General features: G+C 45.6%; 1 protein-coding gene across 1 annotated transcript in view; it reads right to left on the reverse strand.

The window, feature by feature from the left end:
• The window catches only part of LOC147698894 (cell surface glycoprotein CD200 receptor 1-A-like), a 227196-nt gene that overhangs the window by 40290 nt on the left and 172739 nt on the right, over nt 1–14167 (reverse strand). Inside the window, exons 3-4 of the mRNA XM_086935510.1 lie at nt 7600–7845; nt 2227–2347 (exon numbers count right to left, since the gene is read on the reverse strand). Of these exons, the coding sequence (XP_086791636.1) occupies nt 2227–2347; nt 7600–7845 (367 nt within the window). The remainder of the gene's footprint in view (nt 1–2226; nt 2348–7599; nt 7846–14167) is intronic.

Here is a 14167-nt window from a genome sequence, read left to right on the forward strand (position 1 = left end):
AAGGAGAGATAAAAAGAAAGAGAAAAGGAAATAAGAGACGGAGTGGGGAGTAGAGACAGATGTAGAGGGGAAGAGGAAAGAGGGAGAAATGATTGACAAGAGAAAAGAGACAAAGAGGCTAGAGTGGAGGGGGAGGGAAATCATTCTAGATAAACACATTAAGGGAGAAGGAGAAAGAGAGGGAAACAACAAAGGAAAAGATGAAGTGAGGACAAACTAAGTGGAAAGAAGGGTAAAACAAGAGTTTGGAAACGGTAGAGAAGGAAACAAAAGGGGAGAGAAGGGCGATGGCAAAGGGAGAAACAGAACACTGGATGACAAAGTGAAGGATGGATGCAGAAGAGGGTGTTAGAAGTTTCCTGGTCAGTAATAAGGAAAGGGTGGTGCAAGGCCTCACAAACACTTCTTATTCTGATGTCCCAGCAGCCCACAGCCTGATTTAGAGGTTGATGCATGGTGTAGAAAATGTTTCATGTGATCCTTATCAGCAGTTTTCCTTTTATTAGTTTATGAAATGTGTAGTGTACTGAGGCTTTATGTTCACGAATGTGGTATTTTAAAACCATACTCCTTATGTTTTGTAAGGATTTAAGCAATGGCCATTGAAATGGATCCCCTCCGGGCCCTGTAGCCCTGTAGTCATGTCCTTAGCTTTTCAGGCAAAAACACTCATTGATTTCTGAATAACGAGTGCACAAGCATTAAGGTAAGCATATTGTTCCTGCTTACATTTCACATACTTTTCTCAGTCCTGCATTCCCTGTATGTATTTGCTTTTTCCAGGAGGTTGTTACTGTTTTTTCAGACAGAATATTACTCTTGTCTAGTGCATAATTTGAATTGAGTTGTTTTCAGGCGTTTATAGCGGAACGCAAATGGATTGCATCTGAAGTTTTTTTTGGGAAAGAGTAGGGTGTTCAGTGGGGGAGAAGATGTGGCACTATGGCCAGAGCTGCCGAATTTGGAACTGGGGAACCAGGTTCACCTTCTCTCCAAAGGGAGCACATTCCCATGCTATACTTTAGAAGGCCCCGCTAGACCTTAGAAGCCCTGGTGTGTTAGCACCAGCATGTCCCTAGCTTTGTCAAACGTGGGTTACCCTTGAAGGTCTGTCCCTCACAATCCATACCGAAGTTCACCTTCAGTCTTCTGGGCAGGCCTACGAAGCAGCACACGCTAGAGCGACAGAATCACTGAGGTCACAGGACCCTGAGCTAGTCCGCCTCATCCATTGGTACCTCAGTTGGCCTTGTTTCTGCAGAAGTAGTGAAACTCACCAGGGATCGGCAATGCAGGATTTGCACGCACACCAAACTAAGTTTGAAAGCATTAGGGTCTCTTCTTCATGCACAAGCACTTTTAACATGTGCTGTCTGCTTTGGGGCCACGGAATTATGCAGCAATGGAGGATAAAATTATGTCACAGTGTTAACTAAATTATGCAGCAAAAATAGGGCTGCAGCGTAATGTGGTACATTTTTATCTGATGCCAACTGCTAGAAGGTGTGAATGATATCTACCAAAAGCCACAAAAGAAAGAGATGGCTGTGCCATAATAACCCTATGGTGTATGAGATCATATGCAGCCTGCTCCCTGCCCCTTATGGCTTCTCCTGTGCCCCAGTGTTTCTTGTGCCCCACCTGGAACACATCATGTGGGAGGATGATGATGACGTTAATATTTTGCCCCCCCTGGAAAAATTTCTGCGGATGCCCATGGGCAGACGTAAAAATGGGTTGAACAGGAAGTCAAATATATCGTTACGAGGAGATTTGATCTAGGATCTAAGTTTCTGGTTAGAAAAGTCTGCTTTCCGTTGTGAGATCTTTCCACACATTGTGTGATTCTGGGCACATCTAAACCTCTTCGGCGGTCTGACCCTAAAAAGGTGTCTTCCTACTGACTTACCCTTGTATTTTCAGGAGTAAACCACGCCAGCTAATAGACAAAAGCTTTTCGAATCTGCCCTCCTTCCTAAAACTGAAAATATGTGTCATATAAAAAATGTGTAAGTATGTGTGATATACTGTCATTGCATTCGACCCATTTATCACCAATCACTTCCACCGCTGATCTATATAGCCATTTGTAAAAACAACTTTTTTAAGCACTGCAAGCATGCAATATTTGAGGTACTAGTGGGTGCCTTTCCACTGACCATACAGTTATTAGCATTACTTATCCATTGACCTTTTTCTTTGATAAGTTAGATGTATGTACGATACCTGAGCTCGTGAGGCCTCTGGTAGAGAAGGAATCCCAGAATGGAGGAAAAGATGAGGAAGCACAACACGATTGGGAGCCAAATAGAGAGCGCCGCTTGCGAACCACCAGAACTCCATAAACCTGCACAGACAGACATCAGAATAACTATACAGCAAACATAAAGGAAAATACTATTGTCTACAGAAACAGGAGTGCATTATTGACCTACACAGCAAATAAATATGGCATTTCTTTTATTCATAGACTTTCAATCTTTAGCAAAGCTTGTGAGAAAATAATATAGTGAAATAGATGAATGTTTATAATCCATGCAAATAAAGTACCTATTTTGTGCGTAGAGAAGTGTACACGCCAACCCAGAAATAGGTTTTGACACTGAGAAAGGAGGCATGAGAACACTGACATCAGAATAAAACATACAATGCAGGGAACGAAAGAACATGGACAGGAACCATTTAATACACCCACACAGGCAGCGGTTGGATGCTACTGTTAAAATGGACGTCTACATATTGAAGTGCCTTGGCACACGCTACATTCCTTCTTAATCAGCTTCAGCTGCCTGCGATTTCTAATCCAAGAGTGAGTGAATGAGTGCAATATTTGTAAAGCACTAACGGTAAACCCTGAGGGCTTCTTGGCGCTAACAGAATTGCATTTCGACATACTAAACCTATATAGTGTACCTATTAAAGGAACAAAAACTTCAAAGCTATTTTGTGAGGGAGATGAGGGAGCTCTTTTGCTGAAGAGAGTTGCTAAAGCGTTCCATAGCCTGGGGGCCAGAAAAAGCTCTTCTACCTGATCTTGATTTTCTTGTCCTTGGAATCTCTAAGAGCAGTACATTTTCCAATCTTAAGGATCTAGAATATGTTTCTTCGTAAGAAAGCCCTTGAAAATGGAGCTTTCTCCAGCACCCAGAGGTCTACAATAGTCACATACGTTTTAAACTTGATCAGTATCGCCGCAGGAAGGCATTGTATTGGTTGTCATGCCTTTGAGATGATATCATGTTTCTGCAGATTAAAGATTGTCCTTACAGCTGTGTTTGTATGACCTAAAGCTTGTGACTAGATTGCTCTGGTAAGTCCAAATAAAGTTTGAGTAGTGAAAATGAGAGTTTATCAATGCATTGGTTAGTATTGCTCTTATATTAGTCAGAAGATAAGAGCAAATCCTATATAAAAGTTTGAGCTGTGGAAAGGAGGAAGATATAATTGATTTGGGCAAAAAGGCAAAGCTCCTTATCCAGCCCAAGGTCTAAACCTTCTCCGCAACAGAAGGTGAACCCTGGGTATCAGTCCAGATTGAGGAAGAGTACGGTTTACTTTTTCCAAAAGCGATCATCTCCATCTGTTCTGCTTTAAATCTTAAACATTTGCAATTCGTTCAATGCCTTCCCTCCATCAAGCAATTTTTAAAGACCTCTCCTATTTCAATAAGTGCAGCATGAAACCTCAAAAGAATCTGAGGGTTGCCTACACATGAAATCATGTTGAGTATAAATTCCTTAATGAATAGGTTGCATTTATATATTAAACAGGATTGGGAATAATGCAGATCTTTTTGGCAGCCTACAAATGACACATGCAATATTTGAAGTATATGATATTTTAACCACAAACTTTCTATTTAAAAAAAAAAAGGATTTAAATTAGTCCAAAGCAGAACCTGTTACCTCCATTTCTTTGATCCACCCGATCCAGATAGAATGTTACACCATATCAAAAGACAGATAGTTCACACAATCCAAGGTAGGTGGAGTTATCTCTCTCCAAGTCTAATCTCGCTTGATTTAAGGTAGTGACCAAGGTGGTTTCTGTCCCAAGGCCTGGTGGGAAGCCTATGTCAGTATCAGACAATATTTGATTGTTTTCAAGAAGACTAGAGAGCAATTACAATTAGGGGGCACATTCTTCTTCGATTTTGGCTTCAATGGAATCAATGAAATGGGTTTATGATTACTAACTTCTTCATTTTCCAAGTTTAGATTCTTCAAGAGGAGGTTCACCAATGACAACTTCACAGCTGGTAGGAACCCGTGCTTCTGAGAATGAACGGCAGAAGAGGAAAGTAAAGGCAAGCACAATGACCTTTGAAATCTTTATCAACGTGTCAGTAGGCCAAATATCCAAGGTTGAGCATGATTTCTCATCTAAAGCAGCCTTTCTATTTCAAATTCTAAAATCAAGGGAAGGCAGTCTGCTAAAATTTGGCCATCCATACCTTTATGTATCCCTACAGAATGTTCTTTCTTGATGTTGTTATAGATATCAGTGATTATCTTTCTAAAAACAATGTAAGTTTTTCACAAAATGCAGGCGCATTCAGAATAGACGATGTCAGGCAATCTGTTTTCGGAAGTTTCCTTATCACCTGAAATATGTTTTATGACAATTTTCTGCTTTTAATATGACTTCACAGAAGTAAATAGCTTTAGCATTACAGAATCTGCTCTTTGACTGTGTCCCTTCTTGGGCATACTGCAAAATGCAGGAGTAAAAATTGAAATATTTCTGTTGAGAGCACAAAATACCATAAAATGCGGTGAATTTGCATCAAAAGCTGCACCACCCACTCTACATTTTAAGCTAACCCTTACATAGGCTTGGACTCATGCCTAAGCTCTGGAATCTGGGCTGCTGGGGTCCTCAAGAGGGAAAGGGTAGAACACTCACCCTAAGAAGCACAGGAAATTTGGCAAAAAGGCATATGAACAAGCAGAATCCCTAATTCTGTTCAAGTCAGCGGAAGTCAAGTCTAGAGGAACTATGGCTCATTTATTTATTTATTTATTTAATTGCTTATATCGCGCCAGAATCGACCCATGAGGTATCTCCGCGCTTTGCTCGCATCAGTACTGAGGGAAATGTAGGCTTCGTGTGGTACCACAGGGTGGGTTATGCTTCCTGAAACAGAAAAGTTTTTAATGTTTTCCTGAAACACAGATGATTATCATTGTGTCTCAGGTTGGATGGAAGCTTGTTCCAGATGGTAGGGCCTATAAAGGATAGAGCACGTCCACCTTGTCTGACTTTTTTAATGGTGGGGATTTCCAGTAGACATTGGTTGCTGGAACGTAAAAGGCGTTCAGGTTTGTATATCTGAAGTTTTTGTGCCAGATATCTGGACTTGTACTACATCCAAAATGGTGCAGCTCATCACTCCACTTACACATTGAATCTATTTTTGTGAATGGTGTAAAAGTTTGATTCAATTAATCTCAGCTCCAGTGCGGTGCCCTAGTACCCGACACCCAGAAACAGTAACTATCAATGTGAATGCTGCTATTCAGATGCAGCCGGACGCTCTTTCTTGCCATTGATTTTGCTGAAGGTCAATATATTTAAAAAAAAATTGTTGAGAGTCTGTTTTATTTTCAAATTAAGAACAGAACACAGGTCTAGATGTACACAGCATTAAGCCCACAACCCTGTGTAGGGCCGGCCGCGTTTTGCAGGTGTGTTTCTGGGAACATAGAGGAGCAACACGAGGGGCAATTTTAAACACTGCATGTCGCCTACAACCCCTGTGGGGCTGTCCGCGTGGTACATTATATAGTGCTACATCGGTTTGTTGTGGAATTTCACAAGACCTCTGAGGAACGGTAACTTGATATCACGGGAAAGGGGCCCAAGGAAGACGAACAGTGATGAGTGGACAGAGAGACGTCAAAGGGAGAGAGAGTAGGAGAGAAGATATGTAAATAGCAATAAGAGTAAGAGTGGTGTGGGCGGGCAGGGAGGAAGGGTTCAGCGGCATACATTAGTGAAAGTTCTATTACTTACGTGCCTAGTTGATCTGATTGTGGGAGTAATCTGCCAGGGTCAGGTGGCAGTATAGCATCTTCAAAGAGTCGCAGCATCCTAAGCCTAACGGTCATGTAACGTGCATGCTCTATTGCGCAAAGGTATTTAATCAGAGGTTGCCAAACAGCTTTGAAGCGAGTGTCGCGCATTTGCAGCTTTGTTGTAAAGAGTTCCATAGTTATGACATGCCATAAGCGCAAATACCAAGCAACAATTGGAGGGGTCTCAGCTTTCTTCCAGTATAACGCTATAAGTTGTTTAGCAGCTCCGAGCAAGTGAAGCGCTAGAGTCCAATCACTGCGTGTGAGCGCCTTTAAACTGGCAGGCTTGATGCCCAAAAGGATTGTGCTTGTGGATTCAGGCAGGGGGAAACCCAATATCCTTTTAATATGGCTAAGGACCTCCTTCCAGAACAGGGTCAGGAGTGGTCAAGCACACCAAATGTGTATGAAATCCCCAGAAGCAGTCGAACACCTCCAGCACAACGGAAAGGAGGCAGGGAACATCTTGTGCAGTTGAGCGGGCGTGTAGTACCATTGTGACATAATTTTGTATGCATTTTCCCTCTGGGGGATACTACGATAGACCTTAGGGATATCTTGTCATAAGCGGTTCCACTGGGCGTGATTTCCGCGGTGGATGTCAGCCGCCATTGACATTGGTATGGGTGGGAAGGCGTTGTTGGGGGGGGTGTTGTAGGATCTGGTAAATCTGAGATATGAGGCCCTTCGACTTGTCGAAGGAGTGGACCAGCCGCTCAAAGGGGATGAATGGGCAGGTAACTGCCTGTTGCATCCCCATCGAGGAAACCCAATGCCGCAGTTGCGAGTATTGCATTCCCGCCACCCCAGTGGGAGATGGAACTCCTCTCTGCACTGAGCAAAGGACTTGAGCGTACCCCCCTCGTACAGATAGCGATCACTCTGCATTCCCCTTGCGCCCATTTAGCAAAGGCTAGTGTGCAATAGGCCTGAAAAAATAATGGATTCCCCTCAATGGGAGTGAGCGGAGAGGGGAAGGTCGTGAGGCCTTTGTGCACAGCCACCTTGTCCCAGATATCCTGGACCGTTTATATTCACATTTTTTGTAATAAATGAACACACATATTCCAAATCTTTGGTAAGCTAATTCCTCAGATGAGTTTCCAACTAATTCAATCATTCCTTTTTAATCTCAATATATATTTTTTGCTGGGTGTAGGTATTTAATCACTCTCCCAAGAAGAGATCGCTTAAAATAACGCTCAGTGCAGTTCACATGAAATATAATGCCCCTCTGTTTTTGTGTGTATGCAGGATGAGTAAGTCGCATAGCATAAATAAATCGATGTCCCACTGCTTGGACTTGTTTTATATTTATGTTGCAACTCACAAATGTCCCTACACTCTTTCAACTTTTTTTCTGATAAATATTTATGCCATCCTCATAATGTTTAGTTTTTGACAATAAAATATAAAAGCTACATGTCTAAGGGAACTTAACATAGGGAGGTGGAATACTACCTAAACTAAGAAAATCAAAGCATTCATTCTTTCCTGAGACTACGAAATATGCTTTCCTTACCTGCTGTCTTGTTTTGTGCTTCTAAAAAGGTTTCATGTGACACCACGCATGTGACGAGTGTCTCATTTTCACTGCTCGCTCTGTATCTACTGACAACGGTCACTGTCTTGTCTGGGTGAACTTGCTGTTCCGTGACGCAGCTCTCACATGCCGGGTGCCAGGAGATGTTCGCTGCAGGTTTTCCTCCGGAGGCCCGGCACACTGCCGTTGAGGGGTCCTCAATAGTAAGGGTAACCACAGGAGGGACTGGGGAGATGAAGAGAACAATTATATTAAATAAAACTGCTTCACAGGCTAAAACCAACCAATAAGATAGCACTACAGTTTGGCTCAGATTACTGGCTGAGTGGAGGATGAGAACAACTAATGAGACACCACTTCAGTTTGGCTTAGATTGCAGCTGAGTGGAGGATGAGAACAACCAATGAGACAGCTCTTCTGTTTGGCTTAGATAGCAGCTGAGTGGAGGATGAGAACAACCAATGAGACACCACTTCAGTTTGGCTTAGATTGCAGCCGAGTGGAGTATGAGAAAACCAATGAGACATCACTTCTGTTTGGCTTAGATAGCAGCTGAGTGGAGGATGAGAACAACCAATGAGACAGCTCTTCTGTTTGGCTTAGATAGCAGCTGAGTGGAGGATGAGAATAACCAATGAGACACCACTTCAGTTTGGCTTAGATTGCAGCCGAGTGGAGAATGAGACAACCAATGAGACATCACTTCTGTTTGGCTTAGATAGCAGCTGAGTGGAGGATGAGAACAACCAATGAGACACCACTTCAGTTTGGCTTAGATTGCAGCCGAGTGGAGAATGAGACAACCAATGAGACATCACTTCTGTTTGGCTTAGATAGCAGCTGAGTGGAGGATGAGAACAACCAATGAGACAGCTCTTCTGTTTGGCTTAGATTGCAGCTGGGTGGAGGATAAGAACAACTAATAAGACCTGGAGCTGTCATTGCAGGCAGGTAGTTGAGATGCCTTCCATCGACTGATCAAAGGAGAAATAATCTAAAATCACTCGCTGATATGCATGATATGTAAATATATCCTGGGTCACTTTTGCACACGTAGAGAAACTGTTGAAAATGGGTTGAGTAGTTCTGATCTAATCTGTGGTCTTTTGCTAATCTGCCCTCTAACAGACCTATCAAGACCACCACCACGTTTGTTTAAAGTTGGTCCCTACAGTGGATCACAAACATGTTACAATCAATAAGGATTGCTAAGCTGCACATATTCATTGAGTTGATTTGTCCAATGAACTTCACTGAAAACACCCTCCCCTGCGAAAATGTTTATGATATACCTTTATAAATGTGTGTCTGCCATGTGATCAGTGGGTCAACAGATTTAGAGAAATTTTTGATTTAAGAGGTACTACAAAGACGTTTTAAGCCATGGGCAAAGTGGGCAATTGCCCAGCCTCTTCCTCCCGTTCAAGGGGACTCCTGTAAAGTAAATGAGAAAGTCAACATTTTTGCCATAATAACATTGCCCATAAAAAACTGCTTGTTTTTCTAATTTGACCGCAGAGCATTCTATTTTGTTGTTGTAATTATTGTTATTGATGACAAAAATTCCAATGGCAACAACAGCAGTAATGTTATGTACATCCATCATGGACACAAGAGAAAAATACAACCGTTAATAGTGATACATGCTAATCCAACAGAACCAGTCATATGTCGTCGGTTAGGGTGGGTGAGTGGATGGGTGTAGGAGCAGAATCGCCTCCCAAAGAGTCGACAGAAGGAGAGGAAAGGAAAGAAAGAAAAGAGAAATAGGGATGAGATAGGAAAGAGAAGGGAGTTGGGAACAATGGACAGAATGGTGGCACAAGCAGGCAGTGCCAGTGTACATCATGGTGAAGGGAAGACTATAGGAAATAGGTGAAGGGGTGGGGAAAGGCACATAGGAGAAGGGTGAGAGTCTGGGCCAGTCCTCCTGCAAGAAGAGGGACCATATGAGAAGAAGCAGGTTGGATTTGTCCTTCAGGTTATAGATTATATTCTCACAGGAGGCAGTTTTTGTACATGGCCATGAACAATCCCTCATGCTTTGAAATTGGTGAGGATTGCCAATGCTGCACGATGCAGATCTTGGCAGCTGTGAGGGTGGTGGTGAGAACATGGCGAGCGTGGTGCATCAGCTGGTGGAGGTCTGCCAGGTCATTAAGAAGGATTAGTGGGCCTGGGAGTGGTGTGGGCACATCCATGTATTCCTGCAACCTGGACACTACCACAGTCAAAAAGGGATGGATGGCGGGGCAGTCCAGAAAGATATAGAATGCATGCATGATTGCAGCGCCAGCAAAAAGAGTGTGGCAACAGTCACATGGCCAGAAGCAGTGTAGGTGTCCAGTGCAAGCCCTGGAGGATCTTGAAAAGGCTGAACTTCATTCAGGCTTCCAGAACTCACCAACTCAGGCCCTCCAGGAGATCCTCCAAGTCCTCCTCCTCATAGTCCACCTGTAGATGAGCCTGGCAGGTTGCCTCAAGGCTTGCCACCTGAGGTTGTGAATAGAGGTGGTGAGTCAGAAGGTTGTTCAACAGGCCCCAGGTGTCAAGGGACACGAGCACTGGGCAATGGAGAATGTACCAGGGCTGTGGGCCAAGTTTGCTCATAAGGCAATGACGTGGTTGTATATAACACCACTGTTGATGAAGTGGCAGGCCAAATTCGTCCTGAAACGCCGCAAAGGGTTTGAGCTCACAGTAGGAGAGCACAAATGTGAGGGTCTGGATCCTTGCCACACACCAGGGGCCCAATTTAACCATGTCCCCCCTACACAGATACCGTGGTTGTTCCAGATGGGTGCTTGTCATGCAGGTGCATGTCTCCAGAGAGGAGCTTGTGGACTTACACCCAAGTTTTATACATCGCCTGAAGGATAGAATTTGGTTTCCATATGTTTGGAGGACCACCCGGGAGAGTAGTCCTGGCTGGCACTCTATGAGCTGTTTCTCAATCGTGACCCAAAGCGGGGGGTCTCGTACCCCTGTGTACATGTATGTCATTTGTGCCAGATGCAGTAGCTTCCCCTGCAGACCTATGGGCAATGAGTTTCCTGATGGCCAGGTGAGGCCTTACCAGTCCTCAGATAAAAGCTTTGACGGCCTTGTCTGCCTGCCGAAGTGTTGAGAGGGGGGAAAGCTAAGGTAGCAGGCACAACATGTACGTGAACAGTGGAAGGGTCGTCATTTTCACCGCCTGAGTCCTACCCCACAGCGATAAGTTCAATAGGGACTACTTTGCAAAATCCAGTCGCATGCCCTCCATGAGCAGGTGCAGATTGTCTACCACCATGCACTCCAAGCCTCTATTAACAAAGAAGCCCAGATATTTGCAAAAGGCATTTTTCCACTAGAATGGATTCCCGGAAATGGCGGCGCACCTGGTAATCCTCATACTGGGAGGGCCTCACTCTTACCCCAATTGACCTTATAGCCAGGTATGGTGCAAAGGCGCCAACGGCCTCCAGTTCCATTGGGGATGAAGGAGGATAGAGTCGACAGGGTGAGCAGAATTTCATCCGCTAATAGGTACAACGTCGAAGGGCCTCCAGGCGTGGGTATACCCACAATCCAGTCTGACTGGTGCAAGATGCTACTAGGGGATCTATGGTGAGGTGAAATAGTATGGGGCGAGCAGACACCCCTGGGTGTACCATGGAAAACCAGGAAAAGGTCAGAGGCCATAGAGGAAGCAACTGCAGTTAACCTGCGCCATGGGGGAGTCATAGACACAGCACACTCTGGAGATGAAATCCTCTCCAAGGCCAACTTTTCAAAGTTCAGCAAATAGATTGTTCCATTCTATCCTCTTGAATGCATTTTCGGTGTCCAACGACAGTGATAAGGCCTCCTTTAGCACGTCCGGTGACATCCAGCTTGCGTGGGCCAACATTCCTATGTGACTGTACGACAAAAGGCTAGGGATGAACCCCACCTGCATGTGGTGGCTAAAGGAGGGGATAACCGGTTGCCAGTATGCTGGCCAGTATCTTAACATACCCATTAAGCAGGGAGATGGGATGATAGCTGCTGTAGAGGAAGGGAGTTTTCCCAGGCTTGCAGAGAACCAACATCAGTGCCAAATTGGATTGTAGACCCAGGGAGCCTGACCGGTTAGCCTCAGTGAAGGCCTCGTGGAGAAGATTCACCACCTTGGACCCGGTCCACCTGTAGAACTTTGCCGTGAAGCCATCCTGCCCGGGGCTTTGTGATAGGGTAGGTTTTCAAATGGCCTGTGCGATCTTCTCTTTGGAGATGGAACCTCAGAGTAGTTCCCTACCTTCATTCATGCATGCTGAACAGAAGTCATTCAGGAAGGCGGATACCTGTGCCTTGGGAGGTTATTTCTGGAGAGTAGAGGACTCAAAAGTAGGAAGAGAACGCTTTTGCAATTTCCTGCAGTTTGGTGACCAGGTTCCCCGAGTCAGTGGTAATGGTGGACATAGCCACTCCTCTCTCCCTCTGTTTCAGCTGCACCACCAGAAGCCTACCGGCCTTCTCCCCTTGTTCATAATGCCTATACCTCAGTTTCTAGAGTGTATATTCAACCTTGGAGGTAAAGAGGGTGGTGAGGTTCATGTGTGCTCTCTAAAGGCTACGCCTAGCGGCATTAGAGGCGTAGGCTGCATAGGGGCATATGAGTTAGGATACATTTCCTTTCAATGCGTCTGCCATTCTACCCTCTGCCTGTTGGATGGTGCAGCATTGCAGCCAACCATAGGGTCAGGGCTTAGTCAACCGAGCCCTTGCTGTGCTCGCAATAGGTATGGATGTGGGTTCTGAGTAGTTTCCTACCCATCAGATGATTGTAACGGGACCTGGGACAGGTATGTGTACTCTCTGTCCATTTGGTGTAGAAGGCGTCACGCTTCTTGGAGGTCATGGTCTTCCCTAATGTCCTATAGAAGAGCCTGGTCAACATTATGGATTATATGTCAATAGGAACTGTTTGGTCCAAGATCATGTCCCAGGCCAGATTACAGTCACACCCAATAAGAATGTTTGTTGTGTCTATTGCTGTCAAAACCCAGATGAGCTAGAGCAAGAAGGAGCACATTGGGCCCATTGGAGCATACACAGAGCCTCCACAGAGCACCTTCCCACCAAACTTTAGGTTGGCGAACCCATACCTGCCCTCAAGGTCGACCCTGGTCCGGAGTACTGCATGGGGCAGGGACCTTTGGATTAGGATAGCCACTCTGCGTTTCCTGGGGGCTGACAAGCCATTCTGTCATTCATCGCGGGACAGGTTCAGTTGCTCAACTTGCCCACCCAGTCCCGCCAGAGTTTCTCTGCTGCAGTGAGATGTGTTTCCTGGAGGAGGGCTATGTCGGCATGCTTGGTGTTGAGAGGAGTCAGCACTTTTTTGCACTTAATGTAGTGTGTGAGGACGTTAACGTTCCAAGAAGCGATATTAACGGCGGAATGTGAGGGCATCGCAGATTGTGAACCCCTGGGGGGAGGGCGGTGCCTACAGAGAATGCGGGGGGACTGTGCTGACCTGTCAGGTACTGTGGGCCAACCGTGGAAGTCGAGACTAAGTAAGGGGAGTGGCTCTCCCACTGCCTTCTGCGCCTTCTCCCTGCCACTCTGCATATGGTGCGCCTTGTCCTGGTGCCAGGGCCCTCGACACCGTGCATCCAGGTTCCCAAAAGCAGGAGTACCCCCCCCACCACAGCAGGAAGGTCTGAGGGGGGGGCATTGGGCTGTAGCCATGGCTCCATATTTCAGTCTATCCAAAAAGACCTGTAGCGCTTCTGGGTCGTAGAAGTCCTTGGCTTTGCTGTTCATAGTAATCTACATACGTGCCGGCTCGACGAGGCCAAATTTGATATCCCATTTTCAAAGTTGTGGCTGAAGGGAGAGGAAAGGCCTTCGCCAGTTGTTTCCTTCCCTGGAGAGTCTGCTGCTATCTGAATTTTGTGGCCTTCAAAGTCGTAGGGCCCAATCACCCTTGCTGCTGTCAGGATCGGCTCCGCCTGCTCATGCCGGAGGAAGCAGTCTATAATGGGCCTCACACCCAGCGGGGTCAGGGGTCACCTCAACTGTATCCTATCTGCCCTCTGCATCTCCAATGGGGGTGAGAAGGTGATTCCAAGGAAGATGGGTAGTAAGTTATAAAACCACTAATACCAGCGCCCTCGCCTTCTCCAGGACACAGAAGAATCGGACGTTGTCCGTGCTGCTTCGATCCTCGAGGTCCACAACCTTTTAGCTAAAGGTGTGATTTGTCTGGTCCCTGCTGGAAGGAGCGTGACTTTGGATTCTAGGGAAGACAGAGGTGGTCCAGGGCCTCCACCTCCTTAACACGGATCGATTTCATTTCCACTGTTAGGTTGGTCCTCTTCATATCTATAGCCTTTAGCCTCAGCCCCACCGCCTCCTTGAGGATCAGATCCATTGTGGTCTCCGAGGGACCCGACGGTGGAGGTGAAGATTTGGCTTGGGAGTCCACCTCAGAGAGAAGCAGCTGCCTGGTTGGCTTCCCAGATGCCATCATGGGCTGAGCAGGCCCCCACGCCTGACAGCGGTTAGTGGCCGGTCCAGG

Source organism: Lissotriton vulgaris, chromosome 8 (assembly GCF_964263255.1).
Source record: "Lissotriton vulgaris chromosome 8, aLisVul1.2, whole genome shotgun sequence".
Taxonomy (NCBI): domain Eukaryota; kingdom Metazoa; phylum Chordata; class Amphibia; order Caudata; family Salamandridae; genus Lissotriton; species Lissotriton vulgaris.